At 37.2% G+C, this 26,635-nt stretch overlaps 3 protein-coding genes across 4 annotated transcripts; all 3 read left to right on the forward strand.

Annotated features, from left to right (window-relative positions):
- LOC129922062 (uncharacterized) lies at positions 1-5,672 on the forward strand. Its single transcript, XM_056006300.1, has 2 exons — positions 1-182; positions 3,619-5,672. Exon 2 carries the CDS (start codon positions 3,643-3,645, stop codon positions 4,669-4,671), a length of 1,029 nt encoding a protein of 342 aa, XP_055862275.1. The 5' UTR covers positions 1-182; positions 3,619-3,642; the 3' UTR covers positions 4,672-5,672.
- A 3,345-nt stretch (positions 5,673-9,017) lies between these two features.
- LOC106068404 (uncharacterized) lies at positions 9,018-19,909 on the forward strand. Of its 2 annotated transcripts, none has more exons than XM_056006301.1 (2): positions 9,018-11,192; positions 18,541-19,909. In XM_056006301.1, exon 2 carries the CDS (start codon positions 18,564-18,566, stop codon positions 19,569-19,571), a length of 1,008 nt encoding a protein of 335 aa, XP_055862276.1. In that variant the 5' UTR covers positions 9,018-11,192; positions 18,541-18,563; the 3' UTR covers positions 19,572-19,909. The 2 variants fall into 2 exon arrangements, with proteins under 2 accessions (XP_055862276.1, XP_013083206.2); XM_013227752.2 differs by lacking the exon at positions 9,018-11,192 and adding an exon at positions 14,375-14,796.
- Positions 19,910-20,615: 706 nt separating this feature from the next.
- LOC129922084 (uncharacterized) lies at positions 20,616-26,460 on the forward strand. The gene is made up of 3 exons (XM_056006581.1): positions 20,616-20,921; positions 22,507-22,539; positions 24,543-26,460. Exons 2-3 carry the CDS (start codon positions 22,509-22,511, stop codon positions 25,496-25,498), a joined length of 987 nt encoding a protein of 328 aa, XP_055862556.1. The 5' UTR covers positions 20,616-20,921; positions 22,507-22,508; the 3' UTR covers positions 25,499-26,460.
- Positions 26,461-26,635: the final 175 nt, after the last annotated feature.

Here is a 26,635-nt window from a genome sequence, read left to right on the forward strand (position 1 = left end):
AGTAATGTGCACATGTGTGCGGGGTTGCTGTAGTGTGTTCAATACCGTGCTCTAGGGCCCCTACCAGGAACTGCATTTCACACTCAGTCTAGAAAACGTAAACTGTCTTTACGGTATAATATTACAAGTCTTCTGTTTCAACTGTCTGCATACTACATTCCAAACTTTGTAACTACAAACCTGTAAGTAGATGCTATCTATTGACTCTATTGATCTTGTCACACAGACCTAATAAATTAAATGAGAAATTAATTTACCATAGGCACCTCTGGGCTTCCTGATTGAGGGGTCAGAAGCAGTGGCGTCATTAGAGTGGGTGTCACCCGGTGCGGTGATCTCATGGTGTCAACCCCTTATTTTTACCGTTCCTTCCATTACATCATCATCCCCAGAAATCTCAAATGTTTCTTTCATACTTACTCATTCTACGGAATTTACAATGATGAAATGTGAGATTTTGGTAATACTTTATGTCTGTTATTACTTATTAAAGATGACTAGCTCGACCTTCTGGTACCAAACGCCAATTCAATAACTTTGATGCTTACAGTCTTTGTCACCCCTTGTTTGGGTATATATTATATATTTTAAATAAAACCTTCTCCTAATCAGGCCTTCTGTAAACACTGCTAAACACATCAAGAACTTGACAACAAGGCTCCAAATAATCTGGTACTTTAATAAGGGTCAAATAAAACAGCCAGTATGACACAATTGGCAACACAATCAACTACTACAACGTTAGACTGTATGTCACTGTACTAAACTCATCAACTCTACTGTCTCTTCCTGGACTCGTACGTTTCAGTGGAGGACTCTACCAGGACCGACTTCATTGCAGACCAACAGTTCTGGTCTCCGGTCTTGAACTGCCGCTTTCTTACCCACTGTGTCTCTGGTCTGCGCAGGCTTATGATCAGATGACCATAACATGGGCGCTATTCACGTGCAAAGTTCATGCCAGTACTGTCCCTTGCCTTTCAATATAGCACGCTAAACTGTGTTACTGGCCTGTGTCACATATGTCAGTTGATCACACACAGTTAACCCTTTTGCGTCGCGGATAGGGTTTTAACAATATGTATATTAAATCTTTCTTTTTAAAGAAGGAAAAGGAGGTAACATTTTAAGTACGCTATTTCTTTCTTCTAAAATATGGCATGCTTTTAGATATAAGTATCACTATTAATAATTAGTAACAATCAGATCTTTATTAAAGCTGTCTAAAAAATGTAGGGGCCTCCACAAAAACCTGGCCCCGGGGGTTTCCACAAACTTGACTCCAGCCCTAGTTGAAGGGCTCATTCTTCATCAAATGACACTGAATGCGCCCTGATGAGCCACTGGTATAGTTTTCTCTCCTGGAAGCATTACAGGGCATTAGATATGAGGAATCATAGATCTTCCTCTCCTGACCTAGCTGACCCTCCTGACCTCCTGACCTTGCTGACCTCATGACCTTGCTGACCTTCTGACCTAGCTGGTGTGATCGGAAACAGCGCTTTGTATTACATTTTGGCACCGACTCAGTCGCAGAAACCACCGGAGGGAATGTCAACACCTTAGGGGGTTCAATCCTGATTTTTCCTCCAGGTTCTCTTCTGAAGCCTCAGTACCACAAAGCGTTGAAGACACAGTATCCCTCTCCCAGACGAATTGCTTTCCTAGGAGCTCCATCTTTTCGAAGCTCCCAGTTTTTTCAAATCACTAAATCTATTAATTTAAAAATTAAACATTTAAGTTTAACATTTAAAATAAACGTTTCTAATCAAAATTTAAAATAACAGTTAGACCACAGTATGTTTTTTAAATATTCTCAATGTAATTTAAGCTTTATAGGGACATTTTAGTAATGAAACTTGCTGAATTCAGATCTCGCCAAAAGACACTATTGCTGAATGAAAGGCAACATAGTTAAAAATATAAAGCTAACTAAAATTTTACTTATTAAAGCTGTTACTATTAAATGAAAGTACTGTTAATTGAGACGCGGTGGCTGAGTGGTAAAGCGCTTGGATTACAAACCGGCGGTTCCGGGTTCGAATCCTGGGGAAGACTGAGATTTTCACTTTCGAGATCTTTAGGGCGCCTCTAGAGTCCACCCAGCTTTAAAGGGTATCTTGACACTTGGGGAAAAGCAAAGGCGGTTGGTCATTGCGCTGGCCACATGACACCCTCGTTATCCGTGGGCCACAGAAACACATGATCTTTACATCATCTGCCCAAAAGATCACAAAGGTGAAATTTAATTTAGTTTTACTGTTAATGGAAAGTACTGGTAAGTAGTTTTACTGTTAATGGAAAGTACTGGTAATTGAAACTACCGGTAATGGAAAGTACTGTTAATTGAAACTACCGGTAATGGAAAGTACTGGTAATTGAAACTACCGGTAATGAAAAATACTGGTAATTGAAACTACCGGTAATGGAAAGTACTGTTAATTGAAACTACCGGTAATGGAAAGTACTGGTAATTGAAACTACCGGTAATGGAAAGTACTGGTAATTGAAACTACCGGTAATGGAAAGTACTGGTAATTGAAACTACCGGTAATGGAAAGTACTGGTAATTGAAACTACCGGTAATGGAAAGTACTGGTAATTGAAACTACCGGTAATGGAAAGTACTGGTAATTGAAACTACCGGTAATGGAAAGTACTGTTAATTGAAACTACCGGTAATGGAAAGTACTGTCAATTGAAACTACCGGAAATGGAAAGTACTGTTAATTGAAACTACCAGTAATGGAAAGAACTGTTAATTGAAACTACCGGTAATGGAAAGTACTGGTAATTGAAACTACCGGTAATGGAAAGTACTGGTAATTGAAACTACCGGTAATGGAAAGTACTGGTAATTGAAACTATCGGTAATGGAAAGTACTGGTAATTGAAACTATCGGTAATGGAAAGTACTGGTAATTGAAACTGCCGGTAATGGAAAGTACTGGTAATTGAAACTGCCGGTAAAGGAAAGTACTGTTAATTGAAACTGCCGGTAAAGGAAAGTACTGTTAATTGAAACTACCGGTAATGGAAAGTACTGTTAATCGAAACTACCGGTAATGGAAAGTACTGTTAATTGAAACTACCGGTAATGGAAAGTACTGGTAATTGAAACTACCGGTAATGGAAAGTACTGGTAATGGAAAGTACTGGTAATTGAAATTACCGGTAATGGAAAGTACTGTTAATTGAAACTACCGGTAATGGAAAGTACTGTTAATTGAAACTACCGGTAATGGAAAGTACTGTTAATTGAAACTACCGGAAATGGAAAGTACTGTTAATTGAAACTACCAGTAATGGAAAGAACTGTTAATTGAAACTACCGGTAATGGAAAGTACTGGTAATTGAAACTACCGTTAATGGAAAGTACTGGTAATTGAAACTACCGGTAATGGAAAGTACTGGTAAATTGAAACTACCGGTAATGGAAAGTACTGGTAATTGAAACTACCGGTAATGGAAAGTACTGGTAATTGAAACTAATGTAAATTAAAACTACTTTTAATTAAAATTACTGCTTATTAAAACTACTGCTAATTAAAACTACTGTTTATTAATACTACTGTTTATTAAAACTACTGTTAATGGAAGCTACTGTATATTTGCAGGTCATTTACTATTACTATAAGAAAATGAATTGTAAGAAAGAAACCATGCACACAAATTACATCGACTATAGAGACTTTTTGGAATTAAGTGAACAATATAGAGAAAAAATCTTTGAATTCTTTACAAGGGATAATCTTTCTGATGAGGAAACGGATTCTTTGTACGGACTTCAAAACTTAAAACCACCAGAAGTCACCAGTGTTCTAATTGATGATGATTTTAATACTTTGCACAACCTCCTAAAGAATATGTCGGACTTGACAGGCTTGATTCTTATAATGTCGCAAAACCACGTGAAACACTATGGAACTGGTTTCATTGTGAAAATAAGAAGACAAATAAATGGTCAATGTCCTTGTCCTGACCAGGAGAGTCACAATGAATTGTGCACAGAACACGCAATAGTTACAGTTTCAACGGCGTATCACATCTTTAGTGGAGAGAATGAGACGGACGTGCGTAGGTATAAAGAGATTGATGGAATATGGAACGAATATAAAACTCAATTGAAACTTTATTATAATGGCGATGAGGACAAATCATTGGAGGAAATCAAAGAATGTACCAAGTTCCCGACATTGTATGGTCATAAACTGATAGAGATGGACAAAGATTTAGACTATGATTGTGACTGGTGTGCTATAGAATGTGTGACTCATGACACGAAACTTATTAAAAAATTAGAAGGAACATTGTCACAATATCAATCAGGATTAAAGGAACTCTATAACTTGTCCCTCACGAAGTACACAGATGTTGATATGGTTGTTATAATCGGGCATCCACACAACTGGTCATTGAGATTCAGCTTCGGAAACACAGTGTGTCCAAATAAAGAGGAACTCAAAGTGATCAGGTCAAACCAGCTTTGGTGCCGGTACTATTATGATAATCTTACTTGTAAAGGAAGCAGTGGTTCTCCTATTTTTAAATGGGGGCAGTCGATGTCAGGATTTGGATATTGGTTTGGACATTCACACAATCACTCAGAAGGTAACAATGAGGATGAAAAAGGTGGGAAAAGCACGATAGGAGTTGAAAACATTGTTTAGTCTCTTTGTTCTATACGTAACGTAAAGCCTATTCTTTTTTATCTTTTAACATAGGCTATATATAGAACCTAATTTGACTACTTTCCAAGTCTGTCTTGTGTTATGATAGTTTCTTGAAATAGGGTTCAGGATACAGCACCAGATGAGAACGAAAAGGAGACAAATCCTTTCAAAGAGGACACACACGAACTCACAAAAAAAAGACTTACAATGTATTTGATATGTCAGTAAATTCTGTAAAACTTCAAGAATTTCTCGAACCTTTCGGTGAAGTTTATCATTCCTGTAAACATGACCTACATTTGAAAATCCGTGCTCATTCTGCTTAGAACATACTTGGCGAGAAAATCAGTAGAGAGTCTATTTCTCTCTTAGGTCTCTATGTGCGCTGTGCAGCCTAAACGGTCTTTTAACTTGAGCACTATGCCCAGAATGGCAAAAGAAATAATCAAATATCTTGAGAAGCTTTGAATAACAGGTTTCTTTTAAAAAGCCCTAAAGATGCGAATGTTTACGAAGAAGGCTATCAAGGAAGTTTTCAACACTCTGCTGTTTAAATCAGACGTTATGAAAGTATGGAGCGATATCAAACAAGCAAATGGCAGTAAACAACAGAGTGATCGTCTGACTTTTTCACACTTTAGACCATAACCTAGCGGAAGGAAAATACAGATCCAAAAAGGAGGATTTGTCCTCCATTAGCCGGACGTTTGGTAAGCCTTGCCTTGAATCCTACATCAATAACATCCATACTCAATTTCTTGAGGTACATTAAGAAGATATTTAAACCATTACATTCGATAGTGTCTTTTTAGTTAATGACAGCATAAAAAGCCGGACATTTTCACACCTTAGGCCGATTCCGGACGGAGGAAGAGACCTCAAATAGAAGGATATTTCCTCCTATTTCTAGACGTCTGTAAGACCCTAACCCACATACAGATCCAAATAAATGCACGAGACATTCAGCAAGAAAAAAAAAACAACAACAAAAAAAACAACATGCGATCGAAGAACAAAAACATCCAATTCCAAACTTATGTTTTAATGTAATTTTTGTTCACAGAAGAAATGAGTGAAGGAGAATGTCATAAAGATAAAGGTTCACATGACAAGTATATTACATTTAAACAATTTCAAAGAAAAGACAAACATTATAAACAGCAGTTGATGAAGAGCTTTTCAACAGTTTCATCAACAGATCAGAAAGAAGGTCTGTTTGAAGATACACATCAGCTTCTTGAATCCATGTCTGACCTCTTATATAATACAGACGTTACTTCAAAAAAGAAGATGATTACGTCCTACGCGTCATGCATTTAGTCATGCATATTAACCAATGACTTAAATTCTGCCAAGTCACTGGTTTTCCTGGCTAGCTCAGGCAACCCATTCCATGCTCTAATAGCACTAGGGAAGAAGGAGTATTTGTACAAATTTGTCCTAGCATATGGGACGAGGAATGTGCCTTTATCTTTGTGTCTTTCAGAGTATTTTATTAAATTTTGTTTTTGTATTTGAAGATTATGGTTCAGTGTTTTATGTATGATTGCTACTTTACTTTGAGCCTTCTGTCCTGAAGGCTTTCTAAATTTAGTGATTTTACTAAAGGTGTTACTCTAGTCAAATGTGAATATTCGTTTGTTATGAATCTCACTGCTCTATTTTGTGTCTGTTCCAGTTTCTTAATGTTTTCTTGAGTTGAGGGGTCCCAAACGGAGGATGCATATTCTATTATTGGCCTAACCAAGGTTAAGTAACATTTTAGTTTTATGTTCTTATTTGATTTATAGAAATTTCTTTTAATAAATCCTAATGCTTTGTTTGATTTTTTTGTAGTTTCATCAATATGTGGATTCCATGATAGTTTTTCATTTATTATAACACCTAGGTATTTTGCGTTTTTAGTCTGTGATACTGGTTTGCCATGAATAAGATAAGTGGAATTAATTTGTTTTAGTTTTTTTGTTACTCTTAACAACTGACATTTTTCTGGGTGGAAAGACATGCTCCAATTTGATTCCCATTTCTGTAATTCATCTAATTCTCTTTGTAAAATATCTGTGTCTTGTGTTGTTTTTATTGTTCTACATATTATGCAATCGTCTGCAAATAATCTGACTTTTGTTCCTGAACTAATGCAATTTGGTAAATCATTTATGTAAATTAAAAATAGTAGTGGACCCAAGACTGTACCTTGAGGTACACCTGAGTTTACTGTTATCGGTGTTGATTTAGAGCCATTTATTATTACAGTTTGTTCTCTCCCTATCAGAAAGTCTTTAATCCACTGATGCAGTGGACCATTAATGCCGAAATATTTTAATTTTTTAAGCAAACTATGGTGGTGAACTTTGTCAAAAGCCTTAGAAAAATCTAGTAAGATAGCATCTATTTGTTCACTATTATCTAAACCTTTTGAAAAATCATCAATTAGTCCTATTAGTTGTGTTTCACATGATCTATATTTCCTAAAGCCATGTTGGTATGGTGTGAGGACATTATGTTTGTCTAAGTGGTTTATGATGTTGCTACATATTATGTGTTCTAGGATTTTACATGTGATGCTGGTAAGTGATACTGGTCTGTAGTTCCCTGGGTCAGATTTTTCTCCTTTTTTAAATAGGGGGGTGACATTAGCTTCTTTCCAGTCCTTTGGTACTCTGCCCTGGTTAAGTGAAGTCTGAAAGAGTATTTTGAACACTGGGGCTAGCTCATTACTTAGTTCTTTGAGTAATCTAGCTGGAATACCATCAGGTCCAGAAGCTTTATTTGGTTTGGTGTTGGCTAATAGTTTTTGAATTCCATTTTCTTGTACTACTATATCTTCTATGTTGTCTACTTGGTTCAAATTCAGTAATATGTCTTTGTCTCCTGGGGCTGAGAATGCTGATGCAAAGTATTTGTTTAGAATGTTTGCTTTAGTTTCATTATCATTATGTATTATGTTATGTTCATCTTTTAATGGCGCTACGCCTGTTGTTTCCATTTTCTTAGACTTAATGTATGACCATAGGTTTTTGTTGTTATCTTTAGATATTACATTGTTTATGTATTCACTCTGCAGCTGTCTGCTTACTTTTTGGGTTAAGTGTTTAATTTTTATATACTTTTTGTAAACTCTTTCTGCATTAGTTTCTTTAAATTTTCTATAGAGGTTTTCCTTCTGTTTACAAAGCTTCTTTAGTCTATTATTAAACCAGCATTTATTTATTTTGTTTGATGTGTATTTAGTTGGTATATGATTTTCTATTATGCTTTTAAGATGGTTTTTAATGAAATTCCAGAGGTCATCGACTGGTTGGTTAATGTCTTTTTCTAATAAGAATGTTTGTTGAAAGTTTAGTGCAGCTTGGTGTAGTTGTGTTAGGTTACATTTATTCCAGAGTAAGATTTTTCTTTTGGGTTTTGTATTGGCTACTGCTTTTATCTGACTGTGTATTTTTATGATCTCATGGTCTGATAGACCAGGGATAATTTCATAATCAACTACTAATCCAGGTCTGTTGGTTAAGAAGAGATCTAATGTGTTGTTTAATCTAGTTGGCTTTTTAATGATTTGATCTAAACTTAGGTTGTGTAAAGTTTCTATGAAAAGCTCATTTATGTCCTTAAGGTTTTGGTGTTTATCTATGGTTAGTGTTTTCCAATTTATATCAGGTAGGTTGAAATCACCCATAATCCAAAAAACTGCATTTTTATTTGTCTCTTTAAGTGTAGTAATCTGATTACATAGTTCCTGCATGTATTCTAAACTAGAATTTGGTGGTCTGTAAATGCTGCCTATTATTAGGGATGTTGAGGTGGTATTAATTTTACAAAATGTTGATTCTACATTTTTTGAGTTAGGTAAGGTAATTTCTTCTGCTATAAGAGTGTTTTTTATTGCTAAAAGAACTCCTCCATGATTATCAGCCCTATCTTTTCTAAAAATTTCATAATTACTATTGAAAATTTCTGCATTATAAATTTCAGGATGCAGCCAAGTTTCTGTTCCTGCAATTATGTCTGGTTTCTCACATTCTAATAAAATTTCTAAGTCTGCTGTTTTGTTCCTAATGCTTTGAAAATTTATAACTAAGGTTTTAAGGTATTTTGGTATTACTTCTTTAGTAGGTTTGTTTAGTGAGGCTGTTGTATTAATTTTAGTAGATTTAGGTTTAACAGGAGTGGATCTGGCTAGTGGTTGGTGAGTTTGGTTCGGGATGGTGTTTAGGATGTTGTATGGGTTAGAAGTGTCCTCATCAAAGGAATCAAACAGTCCTGAGGTAAACTGACCTTACTGGATTGCTGAGGATTTCAGACAAAGAAGGTCCTTATGTTCCATTCGTTGTCGGTACAGGTTTCATCGTCAGATAACAGAAGTACGGTGACAAAGAAAGTGAAGAGTTTCACGCCATTGTGACGGTGTCAACTGCGTATCACATCTTTAATGATGACGATCGTACTGACATACCGAGCTACGAAAAGGTGAACGAGATCTGGAGCCGTTCCACGATTAAGTTCAAACTCGACTACAACCAGGAACTTAACTCGAGCGAAATTATCAGGGATAGTGAAGGCAGAGATTCTGATAAGAGTGGGGATAGCTTCAACAGCGATAGCGATTGCTATTACGACAACGAAAGGACATTCATCGACACGCCTGGTTGGGCAGCAGAAGACACTGTCAGTGGTAGTAGCAGCAGTGATAGTGATATCGACAAGAAAGATAAACAAATTACTTTCAAAGGTTCTCAACTACTGGAGACTGACAAAGATCTTGACTATTAAAGCGACTGGTGTGCATTTGAATGCAAAATTAAAAATAAAAGTAAAATTAAAATCATAGAAGAGAGACTCTCAAGTTACCAGTCCTGTATATCTCAGCTTTACCAGAAGTCTAAGCTTCACGCTGACATTAACCTCGTCGTCATCGGGCATCCCCACATTAAACCAAAACGCATTAGCATCGGCCAACGCCGGAAGTTCAAGAAGTCTCCGGAAATGGAAATTTTGAAAGAGGTCAGGGTCAGATCTGGTGCCGTTACAGCTACGACAACGTGGTCTGCAATGGATTTAGTGGGGCGCCAGTTTTCATATGGGGTCAGCCGAGATCGGGATTCGGTTACTGGTTTGGCCATCCGCATGACCATTCCGAAACAACGGACGACGAAGATGATGATCACCAGACAGTTTGTGTTGGTTAGAGCACGATAGGAACAGAAAACATCGTGTAGATAGACCCGCGTGATTAGTGCATTCTAGGTTGTTTGTTTAATGTTACAGTAGTTGTTACAGTGCTGTTGTTCTCACGCCATTCCTATATGCATCAGACTCCTGGACCTTATACTCCCGCCACATCAAAAAAGCTAAACTCCTTCCACTTACGCTGTCTAAGGAGTATCCATATGGTACATCGGTCCGACCACATACCTACCAGATACAGAAATCTTAAAGCTGTCCAACATGAACAGTACCAAATGCGACAGTTAAAAGGTCTCAACTTTAATGGGCGGGACATGTAGTCCGCATGCCAGACAATCGCTTCCCCCAAGCGACTTCTGTACGGGGAGCTGTTCAGGAAAGCGCTCCCAGGGAGATCAATATAAGCGCTATAAAGACACTATCAAGAGCTCCTTTAACATACACGGCTGGGAAGCACTAGCTCTCGATCGCTTCTCGTGGCGGCAATCTTTGAGTCTCGGAGTCCCGAGATATGAAACAAGAAAAGTGGCCATCGTGAAAGAGCGCCGAACCAACAAAAAGCTCACAGAAGAAGCAGGCCTATCTGCAACTGACCAAAACCTACCCATGCGGTCGGCTTTACAGTCATCTTCGTGTTCATAGGCTATGAGAAATGTGCTCAACTTCGATCACGAAGGAGGAGCTATACAGTTACATCAGATCTGGACGAAGTGGTTGTCTCCTCTCCATTAAGTCTAAAACAGAATGATTATTCCACTTTTAGTCAGGGTATTGCAAGATCGTCTGCCGTCACTTAGGAGTACATAGAAGCTTAATTTATAAAGCGCTGAATATATGTACGTGAGTGTGTGTGTGTGTGTGTGTTTCGTGTGTGAATGTTGTTCATATTTACAACTATATTTTTTATTGTTATAGAAGTTATGCTGACGTAGACGATTGTAGTTAAACTAAACGTCCATTTAATTGTACCAATTCAATTATCTTTTCTGTTGGATTTGAAAACATTGGTAGAAATGTAACATGTCTTACATGGAGGTCAATGCATGATTAGCAAGCTTGTTTGTTGTATACAGTGTAAAGAGTACGGAGATATTTTACGGAAGTTTTTAATAAAGCATATACAAATGTGTGTGTGTGAAGTTTTCTTTCTTGTCTAATATTAAAATAGTCGTGTCTTTAGGACTAGGAAGTAGTTGCATTGGGCGTGTTTTGTTGTCAAGAATATTGTGTGTTTTACTTCTCGCTTAGTTCCGGTATTGTTCTTCTAGTGGAGAGGGCGTTCTGGCTGTAGATTCTGTCTGCGCTATAGTTCTCACTGCTTCCGTGTTTTAACGGTACGTAAGTACATAAATGTAGTAATCAGGTTGATATTTCGGTACGGGTGTCGCTAATGAAAGTTCTGTGATTCAGCCGCGTCGCTAGATCTAAGTTATACTTTGTTTCAGGGTGTTAGGCTTGGGGGCTACGATGGAGTGTGTGGTTTGGAGCTCGCCCTTGGAGCCGTGACTGACCCTTGATTAATTTGAGCCTTGTATCTCCGTATTGTAGTATTTGGAGTTACCGTGCCGTGTGTGAGGTGTGTTTATTTGTACACTTAATAATGCATCAACTGATTATCACATGATTTGTACATACTCTGAATATTAACTATTTGTATTTAGTATTAAATGTTGCTATTGTTCAACGATCGTTGACCACTTATTGACAGTTCGGTTATTATGCAATTTGGTTTGCTGTTGTTCTCTTTAACTAATACATTAGCCTGCCGTGGTGGGAGCCCGGTTCATTATATCATCCCCTAGCTCAGGGGTTCTCAACCTGTGGGTCGCGACCCCCCTTGGGGGTCGATTGACGATTTGCGAGGGGTCGCCTAAGACCATCGAAAATATGGATTGTTATTGTCTATTCTTCTATGGCTGTATGTGTGTGTGTGTGTGTGTGTGGGGGGGGGGGTCGCGGCAGAGTGGGGGATTGTACAAAGGGGTCGCCGAGCATAAAAGGTTGAGAACCGCTGCGGCCTAGCTAGACACGTAGACAAAAGTCCTTTCTTTTATTTATTTAAGATTCTTTCTTCATCTTCCGCTTTTCTATTTTCTTCCACTATATCGACACCACATTTCCTCATATTGCTATCTCTTCTTTTTCTATCTTTATACATTTTATAGCTTTTAGAACATAATTGGGATCTTAAAAATCAAAATGATAGTAATAATGGCGATGGCAAGGTCTTCGTTTCCGAAGATAAATAATAATAATTTTATTTATATAGCGCTGTTAACAAACAAAATGTAGGCTCAAGGCGCTGTAATAACATTACAAACACAAACACGACAGCTAAAATGACAAACTAATCTAAAAAAGTTTTAAACAGATAGGTCTTAATGTTCTTCTTGAAAGTAGTGTAGCATGTTGTCTGTCTGAGATGAAGGGGGAGTGATTTCCAAACCTTTGGTCCGTGCACTGAAAAAGCCCGTGGACCGTAGCTTTTGAGGGACATATGGAGTGATCAGTTCGCTAAGGTACAAGGACATTTCGTTATTGTAGATACACCGATGACAGTGCTACAGTACCTGCGTCGCCGCTGACACCAAACTGTATTGGCACTTGACGTTCTTTTGGATACATCAGCTGTTTGGAAAGGGGGGGGGGAGGGACATCGTTCTGACCACAGCTAATGCCCAGGCGTTCATCTCATTTCCATGAGATGATCCATAGTCGCTTGGCGACTGAAGGAGACCAAATATATTATTGGAATAACTCATATTATATATTTTATGTTGTAATGTTTGTACACAGCAGAATCACATTTTTAAAAAACCTTTCGTTTATAGCACAAAATGTTTACAATGTAGAGGAAGCATTGGACATGTGACCCAAGACTTCAACTTATAAGAACAAGAGTTGGCAACGCACCAATTTTAGCTTCATTCTTTGTCATTTAGCTGGCGAAGGTGAAGTTTAATCTAGCGTTCTTGACATTAGTGATCTTGAAAATATCTAGTTACAACTTTTGCAAAATTTAAATATGTCTTTAAAAGAAAATATCGGAGTTTCCCCTTGAAATAATTGTTTCCCATTTATTAACTAACATTGTGGGCGAATTAAATAAACTACTGCATTGCCCCCATCCTGTATTTTTAAAGGGATAATTGGATGGCGCAGGCCAATACCACTCTTTAAACTAATTGCAGTCCACAGTAGCACAGTAGTCTGGCATTCAGGATATCTAGATTTCTAGATCTAGAATTTAAAGTATTTGTTTTCCCTTTTAAATATTCCTAAACTGTCAAATTTATAGGAAAAATCATTAGAGCGGTTTCGAAATTCTTGTCCACGCATCGCACAACTTCCTTGTTTGTTTTTTTTAAAATACTTTTTGAACTCATGAAGAGTTTACAAGATAGATAGAGGAACTGTTTAACCCTTAAATTGCTGAGCTGTTTTAAAATGAGTGCATACAAAATGGAATTTCGATTCTGATGATTAAAGGCTAAACTACCACACGCGTCTTAAGGGTTAAAAAAGAATATTCTGGTCATATTTTTACGCGATATTTTGTACTCGATATTTTGTACGCGATATTTTGTACTCGATATTTTGTACGCGATATTTTGTACTCGATATTTTGTACGCGATATTTTGTACGCGATATTTTGTTTACATATCTTGTCTTAATAAGCCAGGAAAACCAACGACATGGCAGAGTTTAAGTCATTGATGCATGACTACATTGACACATGAAAATAACGTCTGTATACCTTGATTAGGCCAATAATAGAATATGCATCCTCCGTTTGGGACCCCCTCAACTCAAGAAAACATTAAGAAACTGGAATAGACACAAAATAGAGCAGTGAGATTCATAACAAACGAATATTCACATTTAACCAGAGTAACGCCTTTAGTAAAATCACTAAATTTAGCAAGCCTTCAGGACAGAAGACTCAAAAGTAAAGTAGCAATTATACATAAAACACTGAACCATAATCTTCAAATACAAAAACAAAATTTAATAAAATACTCAGAAAGACACCAAGATAAAGGCACATTCCTCGTCCCATATGCTAGGACAAATTTGTACAAATGCTCCTTCCCTAGTGCTATTAGAGCATGGAATGGGTTGCTTGAGCTAGCCAGGAAAACCAGTGACTTGGCAGAATTTAAGTCATTGGTTAACATGCATGACTAAATGCATGACGCGTAGGGCGTAATCATTTTCTTTTTTTGAAGTAACGTCTGTATTATATAAGATAAGAAGAAGATATATAAGATAAGATATCTTGAGATGTTGTAACGTCTTATCGTTATGTTTTTGTTGACATATATGTCAACAGTTAAAAATGTTTTACATGTTTCGGATGTTCCTTCAGAGTTAAAGATAGTTTACTTCCTAGTCCAAACCTCCCGCAGGACGACGGGGGATGGGAGCGGGCAGGGTTTGAACCCTCGACCGTCGATAAATGCGAACGACAGTCCAGCACGCAAACCGCACGACCAGGCAGCCATCCTGAACATGTACAATATACTACCGGTGACATTATCGACACGACAATTGCTAAATTGAACAATCCAAGACTATACTCCCTTTAACGAACGCTATCGGTTCTATGTTAGGAATCCATCGTTTCAAGCGTGTTTATGTCTCTACATCGATACATAAAATCGGTCGAATCGGTTTCTCTATCGTCACACGGTGACACTTTGTGTATTGTAGTGCCATTGTGAAGCAGTGTGTATTTGTGTGTTGTAAGGCCAGATGATGTAATGTGTTCTGTGCAGAGAGTTACTTAATACCTTGCTATAAAGTCACTACCAGGAACTACACGTCACACTTAACTTGGAACACTTATGCTGTCATGGCGGCATAGTACTTAGGAGCCTTCGGTCTCACCTGTCTACACAACCTGAATACCTTTTGTGCTTTGTAACAATAAAACAGTAAGTAGACGCAAGTTTATAGCCACACCCTCGCACACAAAATAAGTTGTAAGTTCATCCCATTATAATATTGTACGCTTATATAGGTACTTTGGTATTTTTACCACTGATTCGATTATACAGCTTTAATATTTAAATTGACTTAAGAGAAAGTACTCGATTCACCGCATAGAACACATTACTAGAACTCACAAATTCTATCAGACAACAAAGTCAAATGTCAGAAGAGTAATACTGAATATTCAAAGGTCGTCATGGCCAGGAGGTGTCCTTGGCGATGAGCTCCCATTGTCTATAAAATACTTCTTAAGACATGCGTCTCAGTTAGCCTCTGACAACTAAGTCCAGCACCTGGCCTGCTCGTGTGGCTTAGCCTGACGAAACTGCTCTTACTAACAGGTGAAGGGGTGAAGGCGGATACCTGGCGCCACAAAACCAGGAGCTTCGGGTAGATGGAGCTCGTCAGCCTAGTAGGGCAATTCATCTAGGAGAGGCGGTACTCTGACTTCAAACCCCCGCTGCCTTGCGGTACTTAGGCTTAAAGAGACAAACCCGAGGAAAAATCAGGAGTGAGGCCCATTAGGCGATGTGAGTAACAACTATACAATTCCCTCCTGCAGCTTGGTGCCTAATGTAACGCGAAACGCTGCAAAGCGGCTAAAACACCAAAACCAGTGTCTCATCTGGGCGCATGCATTGTCTTCGGAGACAGAAGGGAGCCATATCATGCTGAATATAAGATTTTCATAAAGTTAATCACAGAGATCTGCTTCTTGTGTACAGTCTAGTGTGTGAGATCCCCATATACATTCTTTAGAATTAAAATGTAATAAAGAGAAAAAGAAGAGAAAGCAGCATGAAGAAATATGGTGGCGGTATAATAGACGTAAAGAAATCGTAAGAAAATGACTGAGGAAAGTTGTGGGAAATTGTACAACTTTAAGACAAAGTAAAGAATGTGTTTTATGTTTTTCAAAATACCTATCAATTCTTCCTTATTGTTCCTCATTCTGTACACAGGAGACACGAAAGAACTTGCGAGTATTTGCCTTCCTTTACATTTCCAATTAACATCCCCAGCTGACGGTTCATTAGCTCAGTATGTTGCTAAAAACCAGTTTCTGCTTTATATAAATCAGAAGAAAAAAAAAACAAGAAAAAGATTATAAAAAAAACCCTTAAAAAACAACAACAGCAAAAAAGACTTATCTCAAGCGTAGTTGTATCAAGAAGATCCAAGTGACCTTGACCTGCTTTAGCACGTTGCTCCATTCATCCTGCCATCCCAGTGGCGCTACAGCCCATGGAAGGCCCCTGGCCTGTTTTAGCCGGTACGTGACGTTTTGGCGCCGCCGTTTTGGCCCCGCCGTTTTGGCGACGGGACGTTTTGGCGCGAGCCGTTTTGGCGACGGGACTTTTTGGCGCGAGATATCATTTGACGATAATTTAATAAGCACTTAGCTTTTATAACAATGTTTATTTCACTCTACCATAATATTGTATGTATAGTATGAATTCTAACACCGTTCAGCGAATAGTTTTTATTAGCAAGTGTTTGGTATGTATAGCTGGAGATACCATACAGTCAGTAAACAAACCAATGTTAATGTAAACAAATAATTGCATCAATTTTTAGTCTATCATCGTTTCATTTTTTTATATATTTTTTTTTTAAATTTTAAAGTAATATCTTAAAAAACCTTTTTTGAAATAAAAGTGTGCCTCTTAATAAACACACATACACAAGCCAAAATGTTTATTAGAGAAAATGATGTGAAACAAAAAAACACATTTACATTTAGTACGTGAAAAATATGTCTTAACACAAACACTCATGCAAAACATAGATATGAATAATTCTTTTAAGAAATAATACAATAAACGTACATAATGTATTTCGCGCCAAAACGTCCCGTCGCCAAAACGGCTCGCGCCAGAACGACCTTCGCGCCAAAACGGCGGCGCCAAAACGTCCTGCTTCGTGTTTTAGCACATCTCTCTATTCATCCATTCATCCCAGTGGTGCTAGTAATTTTTTTTTTTGCACACTTTCTTATCACATTAGAATCTAAATAAACACCAGACGTGTAAACAGAGAGCATATTACTTTGAATACATTTTAGTATGAAAATCAATATTATTCTTAGATGCTGCAATAACGTTGTTTTTACAAAGCTAATATCCACCCACACCTGTCTGTCTGGTAAAAAATACAAACTAGGAATTTCTCCCACAAACAATCTCGGATCAAGTTGAAACTTTGCACAATTCTTCATTGGGGAAAACAATAGACGAAAAAAGAAAACTGAAACTACAAATAATCTACCAATTAGTCGAATAATTAATAGATAAAAATTATTTTGTTTGATGCCAACAATGGAGTCAATCCTTCGATATTCACAGATATAGTTAAATATGTCGGGTTTTGTATCCTTAAATAATGTACAGGTTATTTTTCCCAAACCCATTCTAGGATCAACTTAAAAGTTTAAACAATTCTTTTTAAAAACTACCGATTTAGCAATTAGTTAATTTTATTAATAATCTGTGGTATTTTTAAGTCTCGAGAGATGCACTTTTCCCTTAGCAACTTCCAATCCTTGATGCACAGCTGCGGTCGCAGGTTGGGCATGTGTGATCATCATGCGCCGTTGCATTTTCACCCTTCTTTTTACTACTGTTGTGTATGGCATCTGCAATCCGAGACCCTTCCTTTATGCCCGCTCTCCATGTGGATTTATCCAGTGCCACAATTTCCCATCTGCTAGTGTTGATTTTGAAGAGCTTCATCCGTATACCGTAAAAGTGGACGACCAGCGTCTACCCCTACCCTCTATTAGATCGCCATACAGGATGTCTTGTGAAAGTCGCCCTTCTGGCGTTCTATGAAGGTGGCCAAGCCAGCCAAGGCTGCTTATATTAATAATATTTTAATGAAATCTCGGTATAATGACAATGTCTTCGATTCCAAAGATTAAGGGTGCGTGCAGTGAGTCACGTGACTACGCAGACCCAGTTGCGACCTGCATATTTTCCCGCATCTAGTGCTGACAAATTCGTTCCGTCCTCATTTAGCTCACCAAATCTCCGTATAGGTGTACGGTATCAGACTTAAAGACTGTCACTGCCACTGAGTGTCACTGCATAAAAATTATGTTCCCGCTATACTTACAGAGTTTATATTTCTACATGAAATCAAATTATATGTTTTGACAAGCTATTTTGCTTTTTAATATCGACATGTAATTCCTATAGTTAACTGAGACATATCATGCATGGATTCGACGTTGACAATTCAAATTAGAGTCTAAACTTGACACTTAACAAAAACATTTTACATTTATTAATGGTTTATGTCTGGATAAGGCGATCGTCCCGTCGTCCATTCCCTCGTTACGCCACTGCACATATTTTTTGTTACTAGTGTATAAAAACCACAAGACGTCGCGAAATGGTATTGATGAATATTTAGCGGGAATAATAGTGGAAGTAATTTAGACTTAAGATTAAGCTCATCACTTGCCCGCTTGTTAAAGTAAAATTCTTACAGTTTCAGATGATTGCTTTTTAAACAAAAAGGTTAGAGTTCTTTAAACAAAAAGTATAGAGTTCCTTAAACAAAACGTTTAGAGTTCTTTAAACAAAAAGTATAGAGTTCTTTAAACAAAAAGTATAGAGTTCTTTAAACAAAAAGTTTAGAGTTCTTTAAACAAAAATGCATATATTTTGCTACTTTTTATGCAGGACATACACACTCACATTGAAGAATGGTTTGTGAGAAAAGGCAATTCCACAGAGACTACATAAAGTTTGAGGATTTTAGCAGCAATCTCAGAGAAGTTTACAAGGAAAAGCTTTTTGAACTTTTTTCAGGAGCGAATTCTAACGAGCAGTCGAATTCTTCAGAAGGATCCCAGCTCCTTAAACCGGAACCAGTCAACAGTCAACTGCTCATAAAAGACATAGCAAGCCTGCACGACTTCCTGGTCAATATGTCAGACTTGACAGGCTGCTTGCTCATCATGACGCGAGACGGGGAAGCGGTCAAGAACACGGGCACTGGTTTCGTTGTGAAGATACGAAAGGAAGACTGCCACTGTCCTGACCAACAGGGACCTAGTGAAGGACAAACTAGGCACGCTATAGTTACCATATCAACAGCGTATCACGTGTTTAAAGAGGGTGATCAAATGCCTAATCCTAGATACGCGGAGGTCAGTCAAGCATGGGGCTGTTATAAGGCAGCGTTTATACTTGACTATAATGAAAAATATAAAACAACGAAGGAGCTTATTAACTCTAGCTTCCCGAAACTGTATGGCGATAGGCTCGTAGAATTAGACAAAGAACCTGATTTGGATTGTGACTGGTGTGCCATAGAATGTTTGACTCATGAAAGCGAGCTCGTTGAAAGCTTAGAAGGGAAGTTGTCAAAGTACCAATCAGGATTGGCTGAACTGTATCAGAAGTCCCTCACAGTATACAAGGATGTCAATTTGGTGGTTATTATCGGACACCCTCACAACTGGTCAAAGAGAATCAGCATTGGAAAAACAACAACGGCTAAAGAAGAACTCCGAGTTGTCAGGTCCAACCAGATTTGGTGCCGCTACTACTACGACACTCTGACTTGCCCAGGAAGCAGTGGTGCTCCGATTTTCAAATGGGGGCAGCCGATATCTGGGTTTGGACACTGGTTTGGACACCCACACAATCACGTTGGAAAATTCGGTCTAGGCGGGAAAAGCACAATTGGTGTTGAGAATATCATTTAATGAGTCTATCCAGTGTAGCTTTAAAACAACTTAGTATAACAAATGTACATGTGTGGATCCCTCCAAGGCAGAACAGATGTTCAGACACGCCGATGCCTCAGGTATCGAGTTTTAAGTTAGGCTGGTCAATCAAGCGGGTTTTAATTACAGTGATTGGATTGCGTATCAATGAAGAAATTATCAACTTTCACTTTATAATCACCATATAGAATTATCAATTAACTTATAGGTTAATCATTTTGACAATATTTTGAGTAATTGTACAATATACATTCTATCTATCTATCAGAATCTTTCTCTTTCTCTCTCTCTCTATTTATTGTACATATAAATATATATTTATATATATATTTTTTTTTCTATTTCATGATTCTCTTTAATTATAGCTGATAATAGTTCTGCGTTATTGTACTAAAATTGAATCGACTTATATTTGGTTGAAATATTTTTAAATGCTTTTGTTATTCCTAAGATAGAAAATAAAAAAAAATGTGTTACCCTGCGTATTGTCATGTGATGAAAAAAGAACTGCAGGGACACTTTATATTGAAAAGGTCAATTAACATACAATTAGCTAAAAACAATACACGTAGTGCACTCGTTCTCAATATTCTGATCTATGCACAACAACAATATACCATGAGCACGTTAATAGTACAGATTTGTAATAATAATAGTAATAATAATGATAAGGCTTGTCTTCGAGCCCGAAGATTAATGAGGAATGCAGGCAGCCCCAGCTGTGACCTTAACAGAACGTAATACCGTTTTAGTAAAAGATGATTAGTAAAACGAATAACTACAACAGTTTCGCTAAATCTAGTTAGTTATCAGTGGCGTAGCTATGGTGGGTGAATGTGAGGTGGGGGAGAATTGGACCCCCCCCCCGGCCCCCGGTGAGTGCTCGAAATGTTTTTGATATTAAATATTAAATATTTCGCCATTAGTAAAATGAATAAATATAACAGTTTCGCTAAATCTAGTTAGTTATCAGTGGCGTAGCTATGGCGGGTGAATGTTTGGGGGGGGGGGGAGACTTTGACCCCCCCCTCCCCCGGTGAGTGCTCGAGATTTTTTTGATATTTAATTTTAAATATTACGCCATTATCTCATGTCTTGATGTCAAATGTCGAAATGCAGAAGCCCCTAAAGAGGCCAAGCCTCCCCCCCCCAAATAATGGCGAATTCCTAGCTAGGCCACTGTTAGTTATTGACCCGTACAGCCTATTCTTGCCAACACAAGCCTTGCGTATAATGCGCAAGTGTGTGAAAAGCTGACGTAAGCGGATTACATTTCACTGGCGCAAGACTGTTGTGGTTTTATTCAGTACAGAGAACTTACCCGAGTAGGTAACAAAGATTCATATTTATTGTTTAGTTTGTACATCTATTACTATATTTCCTTCTCTCGAGACTTGTTTGCCTAGGACGAATAAGCAGCTTTCATGATCAAACCCCTGACACTTTCAGTTGCTAGAAAATACGCATCATCTGATTCGGCCAGCGAGGAAGGCGAATTAGTGCGGTTATTTATTGATATGTTCATTATATGGACATCTAGATCTAACCATAGACATAAATAAATATAGACTGGCCGATTAAAGAGTTTTATGAAACGAAAATTTGTGACTTGCAATTTTGTGTACTTTATTATACAGCATTTATGAGCAGTATAAAAGTTAAGTATTCATATCTATTTCAGCCATAACCTATATAAGTATTACATTATTTTCAATAGTGTTGTTTTGTTTTAACTCTAAGAATGAAGATCATGCAATTTTTCATAATTCGGAAATCCGAATACAATAGATATACATGTTTTCAAGTTACATGAAGTTACTTCCTTCTGCCAGTCTATATTTATTTATGTCTATGGATCTAACACAAGACCTAAGTTATGATTTTTAACTCTTAAGGTCTAGTCTAGATCTACTTCTAGATCTAGATTCTAGATGTAATCTATATTAGATTTACGTAAAAAATATATGGAACTCTATATAAAATTGAAGCAGCTTTAAATTTACTCAGTTATACGGTAATACGCTGACTGTTAGCTCTAGACATTGATATAGTCTCCAGCCAAATTTACATTTATTTATTTTTCACATTGAAAAATTATAACGGTCAAACTAGAGTTTTCCCCGTGTGGCCAACGAGCTAGTAATTCTTTTCTCAGCGGTATTCATCAACTGTTAAATTTCTAGGAAAATCGTTAGAGGTTGTTTTTGAGATCAGCGTCGAGGTTCCTGGATCCAGGTGCCATGAAGTTCTGACTGGAATAGTAAATATTGTAAAAATGATGGTGTTTGAGCGCTTAAAAGAGCCTTTGAAATATTTTGATAAAAAGCTTAAAAGTGGAAGAATACTCGACTTTTTAAAAAAGTCTTAGAATGAAGGGGGAAGAATTAGTGAAAGGCGGAGCGAAAATAAAGGGGGGGGGGGGAGAAAAGTGATTTAAAGTTCACAGGCAAGAAATTAGTGTTTTTTTTTGAGAGGGCGATCTTTCTCATTTTCAGTTTTTGTTTCGAACTATTTGATAAGCTGTTTGATTTTTTTTTTAGACTTTAAACTGCCCACATTTCAACAACCCCCCCCCCAATTTTATATGGCCATTGTCTTCTAGCATATGTTACATTGAATTGGAGTGGCCCGCCTTAAATCGCCCTCCCAGACACACTTTCTTAAGACCTTTAAACTTTATATCACTTTTATCTACCCCCCCTTTTTTTTTTCCCTTTCTTTTCGCCCCTGCCCTCAGAAGTACATGAATGTTTGTCTCCGTTACTTAGAGTTGGCACGGTTTCTGTAAGATGTGACAAAATATGTAGGACAGAACTGAGTCTGCATAGTGGCGCCATTTTTTTTTGGTTAAATGTACCAAGTTATAAAGGCATCTAAATATTAGGTTGCATTATCTTTGACTCTTGTTTCACAGAAATGGACCTTGACCTTGAAATAGACGAAAGAAGTAAGTTTCATTGGTCCTTTTTCAATTTTAAACAAATTATACACATTTTGTCTCTTTTACCATCTCGTTTCTCCCTCTCTTTCTCTCTTTTCTCTCTCTCTTTCTCTCTCTCTATTTGTTGTTCCCTCTCTCTCTCTTTCTCCTTTCTCACTACCTCTCCCACCCTCTCTTTCTCTCTTTCTCTCTCTTTCTCTTTCTCTCTCCTTTCTCACTACCTCTCCCACCCTCTATTTCTCTCTCTCTCTTTCCTCTCTCTCTTTCTCTTTCTCTCTCTCTCCTTTCTCACTACCTCTCCCACCCTCTCTCTCTCTCCTCTCTCTCTCTTTCTCTCTCTCTCTCCTTTCTCACTACCTCTCCCACCCTCTATTTTTTTCTCTCTCTCTTTCCTCTCTCTCTCTTTCTCTTTTTCTCTCTATATTAGTTGTTCTCTCTCTCTCTCCTTTCTCACTACCTCTCCCACCCTCTATTTCTCTCTCTCTCTTTCTTATTCTCTCTCTCTCTTGTTCTCTCCCACACTCTCTTTCTCTCTCTCTCTCTTGTTCTCTCTCTCTTTCTCTCTCCTTTCTCACTACCTCTCCCACCCTCTATTTCTCTCTCTCTCTCTTTCTTATTCTCTCTCTCTCTCTTGTTCTCTCCCACCCTCTCTTTCTCCCTCTCTTTGTCTCTCTTGTTCTCCCTCTCTTTCTCTCCCACTCTCTCTTTCTCTCTCTCTTTCTCTCTCTTTTTATCTCCTTTCTCACTACCTCTCCCACCCTCTATTTCTCCCTCTCTTTCTCTTTCTCTCCCACCCTCTCTTTCTCTCTCTCTCTCTTTTGTTCTCTCTCTCTTTCTCTCTCTCTCTCTCTTTCTCTCTCTCTTTCTCTCTCTCTTTCTTTCTTTCAATTATGTCCTTCATCTTAATCCCTTTTTTTCATTTTTTTTTCTTTTAAATGCTTTAATAGTTAAAAGATATGACTTTAATTAAAACCAGAGTTTCATTTCAAAGTAATCAAGAATAAGTTTCAAACTACCTAAGCAAATCTTTATTAAAAAAAAAAAAAAAAAAGGAAAATATATCGTATTTTACAGATTACAGTATGTCACAATAACAGTCACTAAGATGAAATATATAGCTTGTACATTGAAAACATTAAAAGAAAAAAAGATCTGACCTCGAAGCCTCGAAGAAACCATTATTAACATTTATTGACTAGTGAAAAATTATTATTTTTTAAATTATCGTACTGCCTTTTTCGACACTCTTTTCCATATCAAGCCTTTTAAGAATGAAGAAGTATTATGGTAACTTATTGTATATAGAAAACTAGACTTTATCGAAATTGGACCTTGTTTAAAACTATTCTTAATAAACTGGATCGGATTGGATGCGATCTGACCAGAGCTCATCTGATTGGTAGTCATTTAAAATAAAAGTATTGGTCAATATGGAAATCGAGCTCGTGACATTCGCGCTATATTTATTAGCGCACTGCTTTATCATCTTTCGGGAATTTCCAGACTTTTGGCCAACTCTTCCCACCCACCTTTAAACAATGAAGAGTGTGTAATTTAGTAGTAAAAGTCAATTTAATTTTTTTAAAATTGTTATTTAGGTACAAATAATAGAATACTTTCACGACGTTATTGTTATTAGCGTCATTATATATATAGCCCCTCCTTCGTGATGGAAGATGAGCACATTTCTCATATCCTATGGACTCGAAGATAACTGTAAAGTTCAATCCTCGCTTTAAAAAGCCGGCCGCATAATGCCATGGGTAGATTTGGTCGGTTGCAGATAGGCCTGCTTCTTCTCTCAGCTTTTTGTTGGTTCGGCGCTCTTTCACTATGGCCACTCTTCTTGCTTCAAATCTTGAGACTCCGAGACTCACAGCTTCACGCCATGAAGAGCGATCGAAAGCTAGCGTCATTACATCTTATCCGACCCACACCCATTAGCTATGATAACATTTCAGACAATTTTTTTTCAGAACAGTCTTAGCTATTGTATAATTACTTTTCAGATAAAAATGATGAAAAAACTTGTCCGAAGACAGACCTCCACAAAAAAAGAATTACATGGACAGAATTTAAAAGCAAAAAAAATTTGAAACAGCATATTAAGAACAAAGATGAGAAGTTGCTGAACATGTTTGACAGATTTATCAAAGCAATGGGCAATTTAACTGGACGTTTGACCGTTAAAAAAAATAATATATCGGCAACGACTGATGGGATTCCGGGCACTTGTTTTCTTCAGGGAATACGCAGACGAAAAACTACAGACAAAGGATTTAAAACACAGTATGCTATTTTCACTTTCACCACAGTTTATCATTTATTTGCTGAAAAGGTTAATGACCGTTACGTTATCAATAAAAATTGGAAAGATTTGGATCCTAAGGTTGACTTAATTTATAGGCCTAACGAGTCTAAAGATTGTCGTCGATTGACATTGAAAAATATTACTGAAATGCTGGAAACAGACAAAGAGTATTATGTCAAAAATGACTGGTGCGCCATTATATGCGAATGTTGGGATGTTGAATTGATTGCCGATCTAGAAAATGATCTAGCAGAATATCAGAGTTTGCAACAGCAGCTCTACCTAATGTCCAAGGAACCAGCTTATCAGGATATCAATCTTGTAATTATAGTAGGCCATCCTCATGGGGCTGAGAAACAGGTGAGTATAGGTCATCACTTTCCTGATCTGAAAGAAACTCTCAAGGATGTCAGAAGTGGACAGCGCTGGTGCAGATACTATTATGACGCACCCACCTGCCCAGGTAACAGTGGTTCACCAGTATTTATCTTTGGTCAACCAATAACTGGCTTTGGATACTGGTTTGGGCACCCACATAATCACGCAAAAGAAGAACCATCAATAGAGAAAACAATGAAGAAATTGAAAACCAAACCCAAAGAGAAGCCCATGTGCATAGGTATGACTTCTGTTGGCGTTGAAATGATAGTATAAAATAGCTCAGGTTTAAACAATCATATAAAGATATTCCATATGTGCAGGTGTGTCTTTTGCAAATATATATCTTCTTAATAATTTTAATATAATACAACTCTGGTTGATAAGTTGTCACCAGATAGAATAAGCTTCAAAACTTCTTAACAACTTTAAGAATTAACATGACCGATATATATAGATTTGTCACTTCCATTGTTCACAAAATGAGGACAGTTTTACGTAGCTCTAATTAGGTCACGCGTTACCACGCTTGGATGCCAGAGAGAGACGCCTATTAAAACTTAGTTCAAGGCTACAGCAGGGTAATTTAACTTACAGAAGTTAAAATATATAATAAAACAACAACAACAACAACAGGGTATTGAGATTTCGTGGTTCTTTATTCTAAGGAAAGATATAAAAGGAGAAGCAGTGGCTTGTGACGAGAGAGAGAGAGAAAGAGCTAGAAAGTAAGACTTAGAAGTCCCTAGTTTAAAAGTAAATAGTTACTCATTTTATTGATCATTTTCACTGAATCCTGTATCTGCTTTATATATCTTGGTACATACATTTATTGTTTCTTATATCTCTTTGTACAGACATTTATTGTTTCTTATATCTCTTTGTACCTACATTTATTGTTTCTTATATCTCTTTGTACATACATTTATTTTTTCAAGTTCAAGTTTAAATTAATTAAAACTCTAGAAAAAACATTAAATTTAGGTCTAGTGTTAGGTCTAGATGTTAGGTCTAGTGTTAGGTCTAGTATTATGTCTAGTATTAGGTCTAGTGTTAGGTCTAGTGCTAGGTCTAGTGTTAGGTCTAGTGCTAGGTCTAGTGTTAGGTCTAGATGTCCATATAATGTACATAGCCATAAATAACCACGTAAGTAGACATTCCTTGCTGGTCGTATCAAAATATGCGTACGTTTTAGTAACTGGCGTACCACGAGCCAAAAATGATTTAAATTTTTTTTTTTTTTTATTATTGTATTATATTTAAAGTCTATTAGTGGAGTTTTTACCTTTCTTTTAAAAAAAAAATTTGCAATTTTTTCTTGACTTTCCGTTCTTTTCCACATCATTTTTAACTTTTTATTTCCTATATTTCTTTCCGCCATGTAAATCTAGATACAATTGAAATAACTAATAT

Source organism: Biomphalaria glabrata, chromosome 12, assembly GCF_947242115.1.
Source record: "Biomphalaria glabrata chromosome 12, xgBioGlab47.1, whole genome shotgun sequence".
Classification (NCBI taxonomy): domain Eukaryota; kingdom Metazoa; phylum Mollusca; class Gastropoda; family Planorbidae; genus Biomphalaria; species Biomphalaria glabrata.